The sequence below is a fragment of the Suhomyces tanzawaensis genome, assembly GCF_001661415.1.
Source record: "Suhomyces tanzawaensis NRRL Y-17324 unplaced genomic scaffold CANTAscaffold_1, whole genome shotgun sequence".
In the NCBI taxonomy this organism is placed as follows: domain Eukaryota; kingdom Fungi; phylum Ascomycota; class Pichiomycetes; order Serinales; family Debaryomycetaceae; genus Suhomyces; species Suhomyces tanzawaensis.
Genome location: NW_017963636.1, coordinates 548,737 through 567,636, shown reverse-complemented (window position 1 = coordinate 567,636; position 18,900 = coordinate 548,737). Strand labels below are relative to the sequence as shown.

Below are 18,900 nucleotides of genomic sequence, written 5' to 3'. Positions count from 1 at the left end.
GTCTTTGTAATGGCCAATGGCTCTAATAGGTAGAACGGAACGACCCACCACATGGCACTACTGTTGGCAAGTTGCACGTTGATTATTGGACCTGCATACAGCCGCACGGGGGGCATCCCACTAATACCACCAATACGGCCCCAAGCACAGCTTCAAAAGAGTGTACTGGTCGTTATCTTTCCCTTCAGCANCTCCACCGTCCAAACACCACTCAAACCTGCCCCTTTCAGCCAATTCGCAGCCAGCTCCACTAGGCACCGTTCCGCGGCCCAACCCGCAACTGCACACAGACTCATCGCCAAAAATTTTACCGTTGCAGTAATTACTCTTTACTTTTCTTTCAAGAGAGAGTCCATATTCGACACTATATCACTACTGTGGGGCAACTGGGTTCGCTTACTCACCTAATCAACACAAGTTCCTGCTCTCACTGGAACCTATCTACAACTCTCTCCTCCAAGGTGTGTGCTACTACAAACAATACCATGCGGAAGTGTAAGGTCTTCGTGGGCTCCTCCCACCCAGAATTGGGTAAATTGGTGTGTGACAGGCTTGGTGTGGAACCAGCGCCTTGCACCTTGAAGAAGTTCTCCAACGGAGAAACGTCGGTGCAGATTGGTGTATCCATCAGAGATGAGGATGTGTATATCATCCAATCAGGGTCGCCGCAAATCAACGATCATATCATGGAGTTGTTGATCTTGATATCTGCTTGTCGTGGTGGTTCTGCCTCCAAGATCACTGCGGTGATTCCCCAGTTCCCATACTCCAAGCAGTCGAAGATGAAGAAGCACAGAGGCGCCATTACCGCCAGAATGTTGGCCAACTTGTTGGTGATGGCTGGTGCCGACCATGTGGTCTCCATGGACTTGCACGCGTCACAGATGCAAGGCTTCTTCACCAAGCCCGTCGACAACTTGTTTGGCGCCCCCACCTTGGCCAGATGGATCCGTCATAACATCTCCGACTGGGAAAATGCAGTGGTGGTTTCCAAAAACCCCGGTGGTACTAAAAGAGTCACTGCATTGGCTGATTCTTTAAAGATCAACTTCGCCATGATACACACTGACAGACGTCGTACCCAGGACCAGTACTCCAAGAAGAAGGCCTTGAAGCAGTCGGTCAATGAGGACGACGAGGACGACAACATCGTGTCAGAAATTCAGACCGCCAGAATTGTCCAGGGTCACGTTGTGGACGACGATTACCCTGCCAAGGAACAGGCTGTCAAGCAAGACGCCAGCCACTTGGAACGCCAAGCTATCTTGGACAGTGACGTGTTGGGAGGCTCCTACGACGCCGGCAACTCCGACGACGAAGACGAGCCCACCTCCTTGAGCCAAGAGAAGTTGATCACCTTGGTTGGTGACGTCAAGAACAAGGTGGCTATCATCTTGGACGACATGATCGACAAGCCCAGCTCGTTCATCGCTGCGGCAGAACACTTGAGATTGAACTGTGGAGCCAAGGCTGTCTACGTCGTGGGGACCCACGGTGTCTTTAGCGACTTGTGCTTGGAGTCCTTGACCGAAAGTTCGTGTATCGACAAGATCGTGGTCACGAACACCTATCCTATTGGCAAAGAGAGGATCGAAAAGTACGCCGACAAGCTTACGGTGATCGATGTGTCCCCAATTTTCGCCGAGTGCATCAGAAGGGACCACTTCGGAGAGTCTATTTCGGTGTTGTTTGACTCACTTGCTGCCATTGAATAATTCCAATAAACGTTTGACTGGCATCACCGGAAGGTGATTGTAAACATCCAACGATGCGACCACCGGGTCGCAGGACTTTAATCCCTCGTTTCGAGAATATAGGATTATGGGACTAACGGAGCGTTGGTATATCAAAGTCTGTAGCCTGGTTTAGCGGGTGTTAGCTCGGTGAATCAGGAGACAGCAACAGCTAGCGGGCTAGCTTACTATATAGCCTAATAGACGTAGTCTATGATAAGTGTAGGAGAGTTTTAAGTAAGAGGTATGATTATTACTTATCCCATAAATAGAGTAGGTGTCCATTTTTGAGTAACAGGTACGAAAGGTGTGTGCCTAAATGGTATGTGACGAATGTTGACTGGGATTTAAAGAGGTAAACATCTTTTTAGTCACCATTCTGGGGAAGTTATTGACAGGAGGAATTATTAGTGTAGCCGTTTTGGAGGGATATGGAGAGCGAGCAGGACTTCACAGTCGACCGGAGTGTTGTGGCTCCTAGTAGATCCTACGACCATACAATCGCAGTTACAAGTATATAATTCATTATGTGACTGGAGTGGGTGGGGCCAATTTACCAATGCATTACCAATTCACCTAATCCAATACTGACTTTGCATTGAAACTGTGGATATCGCCCATTAAGTACTCATAGTCAAACCATTGAGTCTACCAATCATAACTTCCAGTCTCTCAACCCAACCCACCATTGAGTCCACTGTTACGTGACTCCAATAGTCACATTCCTCGACTCAGAGTCATGGCTTCATTTGTTGGCCATTTTGTTGGTGCGAGGCTGACTCCACAGATGGCCCATAGATAGCGATTCCAGCCCAAAAGGACCCGGACGGCACTCCACCAGAGCCTCCACCAGAGCCTCTACTAGAGTCCTCGCCCGAGTCTCTACCAGCGAAACGCAACCAGTAAAACTCCATCTCCATATCAGCCCAATCCAGCTGGCCCAACTTAATATGTTCTATTTTCCAATTTTCTGTTCACTTTTGTTCTCCAGGCGTTATCAAAACGTTTTCCGCCGCACACATCAAATTTCAGCATCTATTAGCACACGTTTTCTTCTGCACCCACCATGTCTGAAAGAGAGTCCGACGCCCCCTCGTCTGGGCCGGGCGCCTCCAAGTCTCACCTCACTCACCAGCTTCAGCAGAAAATCAACCAGCCAATGTCTCCTTTGTCGCTTTCCGACACCACCCAATTTCCTGGTGACTCTGACTCCGACATCTCTTCCAAGAGAAAGCCTTCTCTTTTGAGTATCCACCAGCCGTTGGCGTCTCCCGCAACAGAAAAGGCCATCGCTTCCATTGCTCCCATGCTTGAAAGCTTTGCTCCCAAAACCTCGGCCGAAGACTCTGGCGGTCTCGATCCCCACGATGCCTCCCCAGTCAACCTCGCTATTTTGGAGCACGAGTCGTTGCCCTCCGACAGTGGCGACAAGTTGACCGCAGACAACTTGGAGTTCAACGACTCCAAGGCCAGATCTGACTCGTCGTCCTCCAGTAGCGCCCTCCACGAGCACCACCGATTGCTGAAAACGGTGTCCAACTCCTCCAACACCTCCAGAAAGTCGGGCATCAAGGAGCCCTACGGGCCCAGACTTCCCAAGATCGGCAAGATCGGAGTCTGTGCCATGGACGCCAAGGTCATGTCCAAGCCGTGCAGAAGAATCCTTAATCGTTTGATCGAAAATGGCGAGTTCGAAACTATCATTTTCGGTGACAAGGTCATTTTGGATGAAGCCATTGAAAACTGGCCCACCTGTGACTTCTTGGTCAGTTTCTTTTCCACTGGGTTTCCCCTTGACAAGGCTATCTCTTACGTCAACTACCGTAAGCCTTACATCATCAACGATTTGGTTTTCCAGAAAGCCCTTTGGGACAGAAGATTGGTGTTGAACATCTTGAACCACGCTAGCGTTCCTACCCCAGACAGATTGGAAATCAGCAGAGATGGTGGTCCCCATATTGAAGATGAATTAAGAGAAAAGTTGAGAGCAGCTGGTATGTCAGAACAACAATTGACCAGTTTAACCGACCAAGACGAACCAGACTGGGAGATGGTTGACGAAGATACCCTCAGAGTTGGTGACAAGATCTTGCACAAACCATACGTTGAGAAGCCAGTCGACGGTGAAGATCACAATGTCTATATATACTACCCCAAATCAACCGGTGGAGGTGGTAGAAGATTGTTCAGAAAAATAGGTAACAAATCGTCTGAGTTTGATCCTGACTTAAGTACTCCAAGAACTGAAGGTTCCTACATCTATGAAAAGTTCATGGACACCGACAATTTTGAAGATGTGAAGGCTTACACTGTGGGGCCCAAGTTCTGCCATGCTGAAACCCGTAAGTCTCCTGTCGTTGACGGTATTGTCAGACGTAACACCCATGGTAAGGAAATCAGATTTATCACGGAATTGAGTGACAAGGAAAAGACGATGGCCAGAAACGTCTCCGAAATTTTCAAGCAAACTATCTGTGGTTTTGATTTGTTAAGAGTGAATGGCGAATCATATGTTATCGATGTCAATGGGTTCTCGTTTGTGAAGGACAACAATGAATACTATGATTCTTGTGCTAGTATATTGAGAGATCTCTTCATTCAAGCGAAGAAGAGCCGTGACTTATTGAAAACGACTATTCCTCACCTGTCAAAGTTGCTCAACAAGAGTCAATTCGAAGAAAAAGAACAGAAATGGGTTTTCAAAGGAATGGTTTCAGTTATCAGACATGCCGATCGTACACCAAAGCAAAAATTCAAATACTCATTCAGATCCCCACTTTTCATTTCATTGCTTAAAGGTCATAGAGAGGAGGTCATCATTAGAGCTGTTGCTGATTTACAAGTTGTATTAGAAACTGTCAAAATTGCTGAAGAGAAGAAATTAGAAGACTTGAAAAAGTTGAAACAATTAAGAGGTGCGTTGGAAAAGAAGATGAACTTCCCAGGAACTAAAATTCAATTAAAGCCAGCCCTTAATAGTGAGAACCCTGAAATTGTTGACAAGGTTCAATTGATTTTGAAATGGGGTGGAGAACCTACTCATTCTGCCAAGCATCAAGCAACCGATGTTGGTGAACAATTGAGACAATACATCAAATTGCTTAATCGTGATGCTTTGAAGGATGTCAAGGTCTTCACTTCATCTGAAAGAAGAGTAATTGCTAGTGCAAGACTTTCCACTCAAGCTTTATTAGGTTATGATGAAGAAAGTTTGCCTGATGACTTCTTGATTGTCAGAAAAGATTTGTTGGACGACTCAAATGCTGCCAAGGACTTGATGGATAAAGTGAAAAAGAAGTTGAAGCCTTTATTGAGACAAGGTGCCGAAGCCCCTGCGCACTTCACTTGGCCTCCCAAAATGCCCCAGCCTTTTGAAGTCATCAAGCGTGTTTGCCAATTGATGAATTTCCATCGTCAAATCATGGAATATAACTTCAAGAAGAAGAACGTCCAAGAATTCCAACAAAACTGGTGTTGTGGCGAAGACCCATTCTTATTCAGGGAAAGATGGGATAAATTGTTCCTGGAATTCCTCAGTGTTGAAAAAACCCATCCTTCTAAGATTTCAGAATTGTATGACACCATGAAGTATGATGCCTTACATAACAGGCACTTTTTGGAGAAGATTTTTTCTTTCGATCCAAATGATGAAGAACTCTTGAAGATTTTGGGTGAAACTTGTGGCGATACCATCAACTCCTCGGGTTTGGTTAGCGAGTATCCAATTAACATTTTGGCCATGAACAACTTTAAGATTCCTGACAACGCTTCTGCGCCAATTAATGTACCTACAAATAACTCAAGTCCAACCTCAACACAGAGCAATTCACATAGTAATCTTGCTAACATTACTTCATCAAGCACTCCAGCATCTGCTGGTTCTTTGGGTTGGGTTTTGAAGGGTGCTACATCAACAGTCAAGGATTCTTCCAACAACAACGATGCCAATTCTAAGAAGTCTACTAACTCCAAGTCGCACGAGAATCCGTTCGATCACCCTACTTTTGCTAGATTGAGAGAATTATACAGATTATCTAAGGTTTTGTTTGATTTCATCTGTCCTCAAGAATATGGTATTAAGGACGAAGAAAAATTGGATATCGGGTTATTGACATCGTTGCCCTTAGCAAAGCAGATCTTGTCTGATATCCAAGATATGAAGAAACATGATACTGCTGCTGTGGTCAATTACTTCACCAAGGAATCGCATATCTACACATTGTTGAATGTGATCTATGGGTCTAAGTTCCCAATGAAAATCGCTAGGAATGCCTTGCCTGAGTTGGACTACTTATCCCAAATTGTATTTGAATTGTACGAAGCCGGTGATCCAACAAGCCCTAGTGGAAAGAAACACTCCATTAGATTGTCATTATCACCAGGTTGTCATACCCAAGATCCATTAGATGTTCAATTGGATGATGACCATTACATTGGTTGTATTCCAAGAATTAGTTTAACAAGGCACTTGGACATGGACCTTGTAACACAAAGATTAAAGTCAAGATTCTCCAGGGTATCCTTACCTAAGAAATTTACTCCAGTGAATATTTCTAGTCCTCTAGCAACAGGTTTGTAAGCGACAAGATTGTCGATTTTTATCCTTCTGTCATTACATCAAACAATACACGTTACCAAATAATACTTTATAAGGTTTCACTGAGCGGTTCGAAGTAATTCGGAATTGGTTTCACTCCCCAGTTGACATTTAAATTCTTTAATGGAACTTTTGAATCCTAGAAAACCAGCATCAAGTTAAGATCGAATGATAGACGAATGTAAGCTACTCAAGTTCACACTTATAAATATTATTATTGTATCCTAATTATATAAATATCCTTTAAGGAAAACATTTGAAGAGAATGAAGGTAGTACCACGTACCCGCATTCCCTCTTAATCATTAGCGACATTGACCAGGTCAATGAAGCGAAGTAAATCTAACAAATTTCATAGCTTGTAAAATACCAAAACAAAAATAAGTCCAATCAAAATATGTACAAGGAGGAAGCAATAAGGATTAATTCGTACCACGGAATTAAGTAACTATGCTGACTCGTAAGATTCCCAGTTGTTAATGATGGACAAAATCTTTTCGGACTTAGTCAAATCATAAACTTCTTGGAAGTACTCTTTGGTAATTTCGAATGGCTTGGCAGTCAAGTTTGGAATGTATCTACCAATCAAGTCGTTTGGCTTAACGGATGATTGTGGAATCTTCTTGCATAAGAATCTTTGGAAAGGCTTGACACCAGACATTAAGTAAGAAGAGTGGAATGGAACAGAAATACCCTTCAATGGGATGACTGCAAAACCTCTTTGCAAATCAATTGGTTGTGGCTTAGCAACAGATTGGGCAGCCACTTCGGTGATGATTTCCTTCAAGTGACCTCTGACTTCATCCAAGGACAAAGTAGCTTGCAACTTGACAATATCAATCTTGTTCAACTTGATAACGTTCAAGACATTAGTTAAAGTGTCCAATCCTCTCAAGTCACCGGCAGCGACATATTGTTGGTTCTCAACATTGTAGTTGACAATTTCCAATAACCAACCAGTCTTTCCAGAAATTTCTTCAATAACAAATTTCAAAGCTGGTTCACTAAAGGTTGGGTTGACCCTGCTTGGGTTAACGGCAACCATACCATAGTTAGATCTTCCTAACTCATCTCTTGGGACTGCAACCTGCATGGTCATACCTCTGTAGAAAACAATGTCAACCAAAGATTCAATAGGCATAACATTGGCAATGGAGGACAAAGCAGAATATTCACCTAAAGAGTGACCAGCGAACATAACATCAGATGGGACCAATCCCTTAGATTTGATGTCTTCGTACGCAGCCTTTTCCATCAAGGTCAAAGCAGGTTGAGTGAATTGGGTAGCAGACAATAAACCAGTTGGAGAAACAAAAGAGAAAGAAGTTGTGGTGTGGTCAATTTCCTTGAAAATCTTCTCAGACTTGACTTCACCATCATCACCGATAGTTTCGAACATCATACCAATGTAGTTGTCTCTGATCTTTCTACCCTTGGCACCACCAAAGTGAATGGTCAATTCATTTGGATTGTTTTGAACGATGTCAAGAATGGAGAAACCATAGTTGTCAACAAAGTGGCGATCAGCTCTGTCCCAAACATCACGAGCAACTTCAGAAGTCTTGTACAAGTCCATACCCATACCTTGTTCCTGGGAACCTTGACCAGTGAAAACGTAAGTAGTGATTGGTTGATCAATTTCGGCTTCACCAACCAAAACTGGAGCGTCAGTTTCCACGTTTCTGGTTTCAACCTTGATGATCTTACGACCGTTGATCATACCAACGTGTTCTAAAGTAGTTTGCAAGGTATCGTTAGGCAAAACCATTCCAACAAAATCACACTTGAAAGCTCTAACTCTGGAGGCAATGTTGTTGGCAGCCCATTCTTCAACTAAAGATCTGATGGAACCAGAAGAGTACATACCATGTGTGATAGTACCTGGTAACTTGGCGTATTCAGCAAACACTCTGGAAACGTGAATAGGGTTGTAGTCACCAGAAACCTTGGCATATGGCTCGTTGGTACCTGGGGCCTTAGAAGTTAATTCCTCACCGAAAGAAATTGGAATAGCATTTTCAAAGGTGACAGCTTCTTCAATAGTCTTACCGTGTCTAGTCAAGTAGTCAGTGACTGGGTTACCATATGACTTGCCAGCTTCGTATTCAACAACACCAACTTGAATAACTTCCTTTGTTGGCAATTCTAAGTAGACTTGACCGGTAGTCTCAATGGAGGAATAAATTTCAGCAGATTGGAAATGGTAAGTGGATTCACATCTGAAAGTCAAAACGGTATTGAGTAATTCAACATCCTCTTCCAAGTGGAACCATTCCTTGGACTTCAAGATAGCCAAATCCTTGGAGGAGTTCAAAGAGATTTGAGCAGGAGTCTCAGCGACCTTTTGGAAAGTGTTTTCGTAGTCACTGTATTCACCACGGTACAAGAATTGGGAAGTAACTTCCATTACTGGCTCACCTTCTCTGTAAAGAGTGCCGACAACTTCGACCATCTTACCAGAAGCTTGGTTAAGAACAGCCTTGATTTCAGCCTTGGAAGTAATAACTTCGCCCTGCTTTAATGGAGAAGCACCAGGAACCATCTTGTAACCGTTAGACAAATGAACCAACTTCAATAAATCACCATCGATACTCTTAGGGAAAATGGCCTTGATGATAGCCTTCCATCCAACAACAATCGCGAAATCCATTGGAGCCAAACTTTGCTTACCTGGTCTAGAAACAAAGGCTTCACACTTGTTACCGATAGCATGAGTGAATTCAGAAATGTCTTGTCCAGTAATGGCAACCTCATCACCGATGATAGTTTCACGAGCGTCAAAGTCCAAGTCAAATGGAACTTCAGAACCATACCATAATTTCCAGTAAAATTCCTTGATTCTATCATTTCTGTCACCCATAACTTCCAAGATTGGAGCGAAACCATCGGTAGGGTTGTAGGTGAACAAGAATGGTAAAGCGATTGGCTTAGAGTCGTAAGTTCTGTGTTCGATTAAAGAACATTGAATGGTGTTTTGCTTAATTAATTTGATTTCAACAACTGGCTTCAAGTCACCCTTGATTCCTTCAAAGACAGTAACTTCAGTCTTAGTTTCGTCACCTGGGTGGGCAATTTCAACAACAGAGTTGGCAGCTGGCTTCAAGATATCGTGAACTGGGTTGGAAACGTGCTTGGATCCCTGGACAACTCTGTCAGTAGAAATGAAGGCTTGTAACCAGTTAAGTTTGTCACCAGCCAAGAATTGCAACCATTCATTGGCGTCAGGAACAACTGAGCCAATCTCATAAACAACCTTGTCCTTAGAGGATTCGGTGATCTTAACACCAGAGATAGCAGAGTCAAACTTGACTGGCTCTTTGCTACCAAAGTATTCAACAACTGGAACCTTGGATTCGTCACCATTGTAGACATCCTTGATCAAAGCAGCAATGTGACCTTCGTGGATGTTGTCCAAAATTTCACCAATTGGCTCGTCAACCTTGTTGGTGTATTGAGCAGCAACTGGACCGTGTAAGATACAGGTTCTTTGAACATCAGCATCAATGACAGTTTCCAAGTCTTCAGATTGCCATAAAGAATCTTTCTTGAAGAAGAATTCGAATCTGTCATCTAAGACTGGGACAAAAGGAACTGGCTTTTGGGTTGGTCTGGAAGCACAAGTCAAGAAGTAGTCACAATCTTCCTCAGAAATCAATTGTTCCTTGGCCAATTCAAACTTGTTGAAGAAGGCAGTAGTGAATTGAGCTGGGTTTTCTTGCAATTGGGAGAAGTTTTGGATCAAAGAAACAGAGTCGGCAACAGTAGTGAATCTTTCTTCGATTCTTCTCAAGATATCTCCGTAAAAGTTTCTCAAAGAAACATCAATCCATCTTTGAGACTTCTTGACATACAACAATTCGACCATTCTGAGAGCAACTTCTTGGTAAGTCATATCTTGTAAGTCACAGACTCCACTTGCGTTCTTACCGAACCATGGCTTTTGGGAGTCCTTGTTCAACTTTTCAATGATGTAGTCCTTCTTCTTGGTCAAGGCTTCAACACGCTTGTTCTTTGGCAAGTTGAAAATAGTGTCGTCCAATTCCTTCCAGAACATAACACCTCTGGTTGCAATCTTGTGGATTGGTTCACCCATTTCAGATAAAACGGTAATAATACCACCAGTTGGCTTCTTGTAGGTTTGTTCCCACTTGTCATCAGGAACACCAGCACATTGAGCGATCAACTTCTTAGCGTCCAATGAAGTGTGGGCTTCCTTGGCGGTCATAACTCTAGATCCGAAAAGAACACCATCGTATGGCATTGGTGGGTAGTTGAACTTCTTAGACCAGGAACCTGTCAAGTATGGGTAAGTGTCTTCGTGAGAACCGAAACCAGAACCAGCAACCAAGATAATGTTAGAACATCTTCTGATCTTGGAGTACATTTGCAAGATAGGTTGGTGGAAATCTTCGAAGGAATGGTGACCACCACCTCTACCACCGGTCCATTGCAAAACAATTGGGAAGGTTGGGTGAGCTTTGGCAATTGCAATACATTGACTGATGGCTTCAACAGATCCTGGCTTCAAGCCCAAATGGGTCAAACCTAAGTCAGTAATGTATTCAGAAGCAACTTCAATCGATGGAACACCAGCACCAATGGTCAAAGCTTGGATTGGGAATCCTCTTTCTCTCAAATCTTTGATTAATGGAATAGCCCATTGTAACATTCTTGGGTTAACGTAAATAAGGTTAACACTGATACCGAAACCTGGCTTGATGTTGTTAACAATCTTTTGAATGGCAGCTTCGAAACCAGGGCCACTGAAGTAACCACCACCAGCTAATTCGATGTGGTAACCTGCATTAATAGATGCAATGATAATGTCAGGGTTGACAGTAGTTGGAGTCATACCTGGAACCATGAGAGGAGCTCTACCTAATAATTTGGAGAACTTGGTGTCAACGTAGGTTTTACCTTCTTTGGTCTTGACCAACTTTGGTTGGAACTCGTTTAACCAGTTTGGAGCAAACTTGATGGCCTTAGAAGCGGTAGTTTGGAAGATTTCATGCTTGAATCCATATTCATCATCAATGGCAACCAAGTCAAGAGTTCCAGCAATGATAACTCTGGCACCAGTACCTTCCTTGTTTCTGTGAGTAAGGACACCTAAACCAGAGACACCACCTGGACCGAAATCCAAGATATGAGTGGATTCAAAGTTAGTAGCATCTTCCCAGTGAACTGGCAATTGGGTGATACACTTAACAACTCTATCGGTGATCTTTTCTTCGGATTCATCAAATGATTGGAAGTTTTGACCGTTGTAAGTGTCGAAAACTGGAATCTTGATTGCAGCCTTAGCGAAGCTCAAGTTTTCATTGGCAATATCTTCCAAAATCAAGTCAGTGGCATCACTCAAAAGGTGAGAGTGGAATGGAGCGAAGATTGGCAAGAATCTGTTAGAAAACTTCAACTTTCTTTGGGAGTGAGGAATTCTAGATTGGTCCAAACCATTAGGAGCCTTGTTGTTTCTCAAGTTCAAGTTGAAACCGTAGAGAGATTCTGGAGGACCGCTGACAACCAAGTTTCTTGCACCGTTAATCAAAGAGATGGCAATATGCTTGTCTTGAGGCAAGTGCTTGTTAGTTTGCTCGATGAAGTTGTTGACTTGGTCAATGGACAAATCTCTGACTGACAACATTGGGGAAGGTCTACCTTCACCGTTGTTAAGAGAGTCTTGTAACATAGTTGGTGGCAAGGTGGTTCTTGGGTAAGTGGTCAAACATCTGGCACCAATGAAGAATAAAAGAGAAACCGCCTTCAATGCGTTTTCCAAGAAAGATTCCCAAGAGTCAGATGAAGCGATTGCCACGGCGGTGACAAGACCTTGAGAGTGACCGGTTGAACCGCCACCAGCCAAGTAATCTCTGAATTCACCAGGAGTTAAGCCCAAAACCTTACAGGTGATGGCGTAGTGACATAATTGGATGGTACAGATCATAGGACAAGAGACTGGAACAGAGAGCAAGTAGTCTTGATCTGGGGTCTTGTCGGGGTTGGACAACCAAGAAAGGATGTCCAAACCTTGGGTGTAGACCTTGTCGAGATCCGAAGAGTTCTTCTTGATCAACTGGGTCAATCTGTTGGCGATTGGAGCAACTAAGTCGTCGTGGATGAGGCCTCTGTATAACTTGTAAGTTTCTCTCAATTCCTCGAAATAGTCGTCGGTGTTACCTTGACCACCGAAAATAGCCACCATCTTAGCATCGGTCTTGGTGTGGTACAACAAGTTGGACTCGATTTTTTCGATTTTGGTATTAGAGTTGATTAAGGCGGTGTAGTAGTGCTTGACCACATTTTCTTTGATTTTGGCGGGGGTGGTTGGGTAAGCGGATTTTTCTTCCGATAACAACAGAACTGCAAAGGAGTGGATATCGGTTGAGCCAGTCAAGAAGGTGGAGTCAAAGTCTTGCAAGGACAATTTGAGTATTTGGTCAAATTGGCCTGGTTTCTTTGGGTCGACAAGCGAGGCGATGAACCCCAAGAACTTACCGAACAACTCGGCAGGGGAGGCAGGTTCGTCATCGTCGGCAAAGCCCTCGGTGACGGCAGGCAAGGTTCTGATGAACTGGTCCTTCAACTGGGAGTAGTTGAAGAACAAGTCGTTTGGCACCAAGAAGGTGTGTTCGATGGTGCCGTGGTTAAGGGAAAACGGACGATGGGACGAGGTATTGGACATGGTCTATTATTATGCTGTGTGGGGGTGCGCTGGGTGACGACTTTCTATTATCTTCCGGGTGGGTATGGGAATTGACAGCCAAATGACAATCCTATCTGGTTCAAGTGTATTCAAAATGTGGTACGAGAATACAGCTATGAAAAAAAACACTCTTCACGGAAGTGGAGGCCCCGATCTACGCCCGTTATATATCCTCTATGTATAAAATTGATGGGTTGACACGCACAAATTTTTGTGCAATTTTTCTTAGTTTGTTGGATAAGGGGAATGCGTGGTTGGGTGGGTCTGGGGAGTCCGGGGAAAGGGCAAGGGGCAGAGATGCCAGGTGAGGTGGGCGTGGTGGTGCTGCTGGGGTACTACTGGTGGTGCCAGGCCTGGGAGTTGGCGCAGAGACAACGAGACCAGTCCCAACGGTCGCGGATCCCGGAGTACCCAACGGGTCAATTGTTGCAAAATGGCTGTGTGCAGGAGGCATCCTCCCCAGGTGTGCTTTCAGGAGGTGCCATTGGCGGTTCCACACCAAGATGTGGGTGTCCAGGCGGGACGCCGGCGGCGACCATGTGACCACTATTGTGTTGGTCCGGCTGGGTGCAGTACTCCCAACATTCTGGAGATGGTGTCGACGGTGTCGATATGCGCGGTTCGGAGCCCGCGCCTGCGTTTTGTTGGCCTCTTGATTTTGGGCTACTGCGGGTGCAAATGTGGAGGATACGAGAACAGGGAGGAGGGCGACACTGGTGGTGGTAAGGATGTGGGCGGCCCAAACGTTGCTTGTTCGTGGGGCTTCTGTGGGTGCCGTGGATGCCGTAGGGGTTTGTGGGTGGCGTGGGCTGTTTCGTGGCTGTGGGAGTCCCGCCCAGCCTCTTTGGCTACAGCCCTTTTTAGCGAGGTCACGTGTCCCAATTAGGCCGTTGGCTCGTTGGGATGGCCTGATCTGGGCGGCCGCTGGCGGACGCGACAATAGGTCACGTGTGGGTCCTTCCCGAACAGTCACTGGACCCTGCCTATTGTGGGCGGTTATTGTGGGCGGTAGCCTATTGTGGGCGGTTGAGTCGGAGCTTCGGAGCCGGAAACTTCTCCGAACCACGGCCAGATCATCCAACCGGTGGTGCGGCTGAGACGGTTCTGCAGCCATGATAAGCCAGATGAATCACCCCTGGTGCATGGATCAGATAGATCTTCCTATGCTAAGGCCAATTACTGGTGAAATAGATCAAAAACGATTTCTGACTGTTGAAAAAGAGCCGAAACCGAACCAGTACTAGCTTAGTGAAACATTTTAGCTTAAGAATACTCACTTAGACACATCTTTACCTGGTCAGCATGTATACTCCTACTGTATATGGTTGTGTGTTGAAACTACAGAATTAAGGACAGAAATGCTCTCAAGGTAGCCAATTTCCTGTGATTCATCCTGGTGGTCAGGTAGACATTAGTAATGTGAGGCACATTTTCAGACGGACCAGCTCCATAATCGTAATAGCAGTGATAGATACTACACGTATTGAACAACGTAAACTCTTTTTTGTTTCCCCAGACTGTCTGGAAACACGACTTCCTTTGAATGCCGTACAACCAGGAGAAGGAGAAAGGTGCTCCAAATGCAATTTACCAAATCTTCATAGCTATTCTCTAAGCTACCCTAAAATTAAGAATTCTGGTGATAGGGATTAATTCGCTAAGCTTTTGGGATTTATCTATCGGTAACAGCCAACATTTTTATTTGTTTCTCATGGACAAATTTACCGATGGTGTAGATCAATGTGAAGAATGCAACAACGGCTAACCAACAAAGCACCCCATCTAAGTAAGCTGTACAATACCGATACCCAAACAAAGATCATACGAATGGAACTCACAAAGCAATGTAAGAACCACAAATATCAGAGACCTTGAAGACGTCGAAGGCCATCAAGTTGCTGATACCTCCTAATTCTGCTGCTTTCTTGATAGTCTTTCCATCTTCAGGTATTTTCGTGTTGTATTCTTCTTCCTCTTCATCTTCTTTTGTAGTGCTCTCAGAAACAGTAATCTTTCTTCTCAAGCCTTAGCATAAACCTCTAGTAGTTCTACATTATGATACACAATCTGTACAAAGTTCGTTTACACAGAATTAAGGCTTTCGGGTTTACATCTCTCATTCACTCAATTACAGTAAAAGCTGGTGATTTCTCCGTATACAGAGTAGCCATTTCCACATGTATGGGTCTTCAGCTCTTGGGCCTCTAAAAGCACCAAGTGTATCTCAATAATTTATCTCAATAATGTTTCGAGTGCAATGCATACCCCGTATTTACCATTCTGGCAAATGAAATCATCTATACGCACCAATAATGCAATACTTTGGATCTTCTCTACATTGAGGAATATTGATGAGCTCTATTTCTTCATCTATGCTATTTACAAACCATCACTTTGGCGATGGTAAGCCCTTTGGTGGTTGTGGGTTCTTTGGGAACTCCCTCACGATAATGTCACACTTGACTTCTCTGCACAAATCCTTCTTTCTAAAGTATGGCACCTTAGCCAACAAGTCCAACCCACTCGATCTTTCCAAGGCCTCCACAGGAACTTGGAACTGGGTCAATGGAGTCGAATTGTCGATCACGTCGTTGGGTAACACGAAGGCACCCACACTGATGTCCTCTTGGCCGTTCTTCTCTCCCACAATCAACTTGAAGAAGTGGGTAGGAACAGCGATGTTTGGAGGTGATCCAATGACTTCGTAGGTCACTCTGTACTTATCGTCAGCGCATTTCTTGGGTAAGTATAATGGACCAGTCATGATACGCACACTGTCGTACTTCTGGGTCAATCTTCTTGCAAAGTCCTCGAAGTGGGCCCAGTAGTCTCTGTTGAACCCGTCACCCACCTGAGGGGCGATATTGCTCAAGTAGAAGGTTTCATTCATGGCCTGCTGGGTGTACTTGGCATCGGCAGCGGGAGCGTTGTGGCCCCTGTCGTACCCACTACGGAAGTAGTCTCTCAATCTGCTTCTGAACTTGGCTGGAATTCCCTCATCTTCCTTGAACACGGAGTTCTTTCTGTCCACAGACTTGTTGGACTTAATCGAGTCTTTAGTAACATGTTCCACAACCCAGTATGGGTTACGTGTCGAACGATCGTAGCAGCTGACGAATTCCAGACGGGTTTCCAAGTCATGGATAGGGCCTGGGAACCCGTACTTAAAGAAATCTTGTGGTCTGATTGTCGATGGATCAAACGATGACACGCCATTTGGTCCACCGTTTACTGGCACAGGAACCATCTTGTCAGCGGTGACAGTCGTGGCTGGGGCTGAGGACCGGCCCCAGAAGTATGAGGCGATACCCACGGTACCTAAACCTAGCGAGTTGACTAATAATTTGCCCATGGCTATGTCTAGAATAGTGTTTCTGGTAGTTTACGATGTCAGTGAGCGTTGCACGTTTTGGGGCATCGCGAGAGTTACTGCGAAATTACTGGCCAATGGACTGAGTTGCAAAATGTCAGCTTGGTGGGTATGGCACTACGAGTAATGATGTTATGACTTAGTGATCGAAGAAGAAGATTACGTGCCACTTTGGTAGTATTTTGAGGCTTGAATTTGGGCTACGGAGTACGTGAAGTGGTATGGCACAACCCAGTGGTATTGTACCAGATAAATAATAAATAAACATTATTGCGAAATTCACCCCTGATGAATTGGATAAATGCCACTAGTTTCCACGAAGAGGGTGAGTAGTGATGAGGGGTCGCTTTGATTCTTTTGTTTTTTAAAAAATGGTGCAAATACTCAATTTTTCAACTTTTGTCCAAAAATTCCACAGATATTGTGAACTTTATAGAATTTCTAAATTCTTGAAATTTTACCATCTTGGCAGTGAAGACAATTGCTTGAGTAAGATATTATTGTGATTCGTTACACAAGTCTTGTTAACATATTGCAAATTTACAACCTCTGACCTATTCCTACATTCTGCCATCTTTTGGAGTGATTAGCCGTACTTGACTCATCTTGCTGAGATTGTCCCTCGCATTACCGAATCACTACATCTACAACCGAAAGTCTCAAGTTTAGTAGACACGAAAGACTTAGCAATTAAATCGAATATCCGCAACGGAACTGGAATATTGTTGTAAAATGGAATTGCTATGTAACTTTTAAATACAGGATTCTAGCATGTTTGGCCTGATTAAACCACAAACGCACAATTGATGTATCAATCATTCGGTTTTCTCTCTCTTAACCGCGTCCCTCTTTTCTTTCCTTCTATCCAGAAGCACCTTCAAGAACCCCAAGAAAACTATTGATCCTACGGGACCAAGCAATGGCAAAAACACAGCCAACTTATGCTCACTAGGGAAATATGCTTGTTGCACCATTTCCTTTTCAAAAAATGCTTTGTCTGAGAACTTAAGTGCATCTGCAGACAAAGACATTGCTAATCCGTAGTTTTGCTCATTATTCAAGTATGCAAATGACTTCTTGATTGCATCAAGCGATAAATTGACATAATTTTTAGTTGTTTCCGGGACAGAGATTTCATTCAACGATTCGGTTAATTTGATCAAGGACTTGAGGGTCTCTAACGATTTGCCAATGTTCTTCACAAATGCAATTCTTGACAAAATGTCAACTCTGATATTAGGAGATTTGGGTGCCTCTGGCGCTCCTAACAATTGATAGAGCTGAGATGTGAAGATTTCCATTATGGGCAATAACTCGTCCTCATGAATGGAAACGGTAGAGTCTTTCAAGATGGGCATATCTTTATTCAAAATCTTCACACCTCCCCATTGAGGAACCAAGAATGAGTTAGTGGAAGACTTGTCGATAATTGTCTTGATTCCATCGTAATTTGATTCTGGGAAGAACACCAAAAAGTTGATGGTGGGCAAAATGTCATGAGTGATTAAGTTCCAGTCTCCAAAATTTATGAATGTAGACAAACTTTCTGGGGTGATAATATACGAGTTTTGTTCCTCGTTGAAAGCGATCTCAGTAGATGGTTTTGAGTAGTATTGGATCTGAGTATTGATGGAAAAGTTGGTGAAATGCTGAAGCTTGTGGAAAGCTGGTTGGAACAAGTCAATTGCTTTTTCTATATCCCACTCGATTGTTTTGCCGTTTTCTGTCAAAAGGGTAAAAACAACGTTGTACTTTGGAGAATAGGGTATGACCACGTCTGTTTGCAGAGATGGATGGGGCGCTTCGAGCACCAAGTTGCTCAATTGTTGGATCTCTTGGCCAAAGATCTCGTCGAGGAGAATGATGCGCAAGAACTCGTCAACCTTGTTGGCATTAATGAGGGAGGTGGTCAAACCCAACGTGGTAGCCCTGCTGAATGGAGAGATGAAAAACGACTCGCTGGCGTCTTCGTTGGCATCTTTGTCTATGATATCAAACCTAAGAATGTAGTCTTCCTCCTCGTTCTTTTCTCCCTGAAGCCTTTGGAGGTCCAACCCCCAGAAACCCTTCAACTCTGGATGCTTTGCGTACAAGTACTCGTCCACCGAGCTTTGGGCACTGGAGATAAAATGCTCCAATCCATTCGGTATGTCGAGGAACACAGGGATCCTAAAGTGAAGCTCGTGCTTGAAATTGTTAGCCAACGTCGTGACTTCTTGTGTTGGTAATTCCGCCCGGTACACAGTAGTGGTAGACATCACCAAAGGATATCCTAGCGAGACCAACATCACGAACACGATGGCCACAATGGTCCTTCTGATGAAGGTGACGTTGGACCTGGCGCTATCCGTGGTGGTGGCAGGGCTAGTCATTGGTAAACGGCGCTGTATATGTTAGCTGGCCTGTAGACAACAAATCAGTGGTATACATTGGCGCGGGCGACGCGACACCCGAAATGTCGCGCGGTCCCAGACATCGCAACTCTCGCAACCAGAACT

General features: G+C 44.3%; 5 protein-coding genes across 5 annotated transcripts; 2 read left to right on the top strand and 3 right to left on the bottom strand.

Annotated features, from left to right (window-relative positions):
* The first annotated feature begins 33 nt into the window (after positions 1-33).
* Positions 34-2,142, top strand: CANTADRAFT_8836 (ribose phosphate diphosphokinase subunit). The gene has a single exon (XM_020211439.1). It carries the CDS (start codon positions 486-488, stop codon positions 1,713-1,715), a length of 1,230 nt encoding a protein of 409 aa, XP_020066683.1. The 5' UTR covers positions 34-485; the 3' UTR covers positions 1,716-2,142.
* Positions 2,143-2,493: 351 nt separating this feature from the next.
* AFL1 (inositol polyphosphate kinase) lies at positions 2,494-6,393 on the top strand. The gene has a single exon (XM_020207126.1). It carries the CDS (start codon positions 2,800-2,802, stop codon positions 6,310-6,312), a length of 3,513 nt encoding a protein of 1,170 aa, XP_020066682.1. The 5' UTR covers positions 2,494-2,799; the 3' UTR covers positions 6,313-6,393.
* Positions 6,394-6,777: 384 nt separating this feature from the next.
* FAS1 (tetrafunctional fatty acid synthase subunit) lies at positions 6,778-13,011 on the bottom strand (the record flags this gene model as incomplete). The annotated part of the gene is made up of 1 exon (XM_020208685.1): positions 6,778-13,011. One exon carries the CDS (start codon positions 13,009-13,011, stop codon positions 6,778-6,780), a length of 6,234 nt encoding a protein of 2,077 aa, XP_020066681.1.
* A 2,364-nt stretch (positions 13,012-15,375) lies between these two features.
* On the bottom strand, positions 15,376-16,719 carry CANTADRAFT_24460 (ribonuclease). Its single transcript, XM_020207125.1, has one exon. The coding sequence runs from the start codon at positions 16,382-16,384 to the stop codon at positions 15,422-15,424; it is 963 nt and encodes a 320-aa protein (XP_020066680.1). The 5' UTR covers positions 16,385-16,719; the 3' UTR covers positions 15,376-15,421.
* A 303-nt stretch (positions 16,720-17,022) lies between these two features.
* On the bottom strand, positions 17,023-18,838 carry CANTADRAFT_24459 (uncharacterized protein). Its single transcript, XM_020207124.1, has one exon. It carries the CDS (start codon positions 18,772-18,774, stop codon positions 17,218-17,220), a length of 1,557 nt encoding a protein of 518 aa, XP_020066679.1. The 5' UTR covers positions 18,775-18,838; the 3' UTR covers positions 17,023-17,217.
* Between the last annotated feature and the right edge of the window lie 62 nt (positions 18,839-18,900).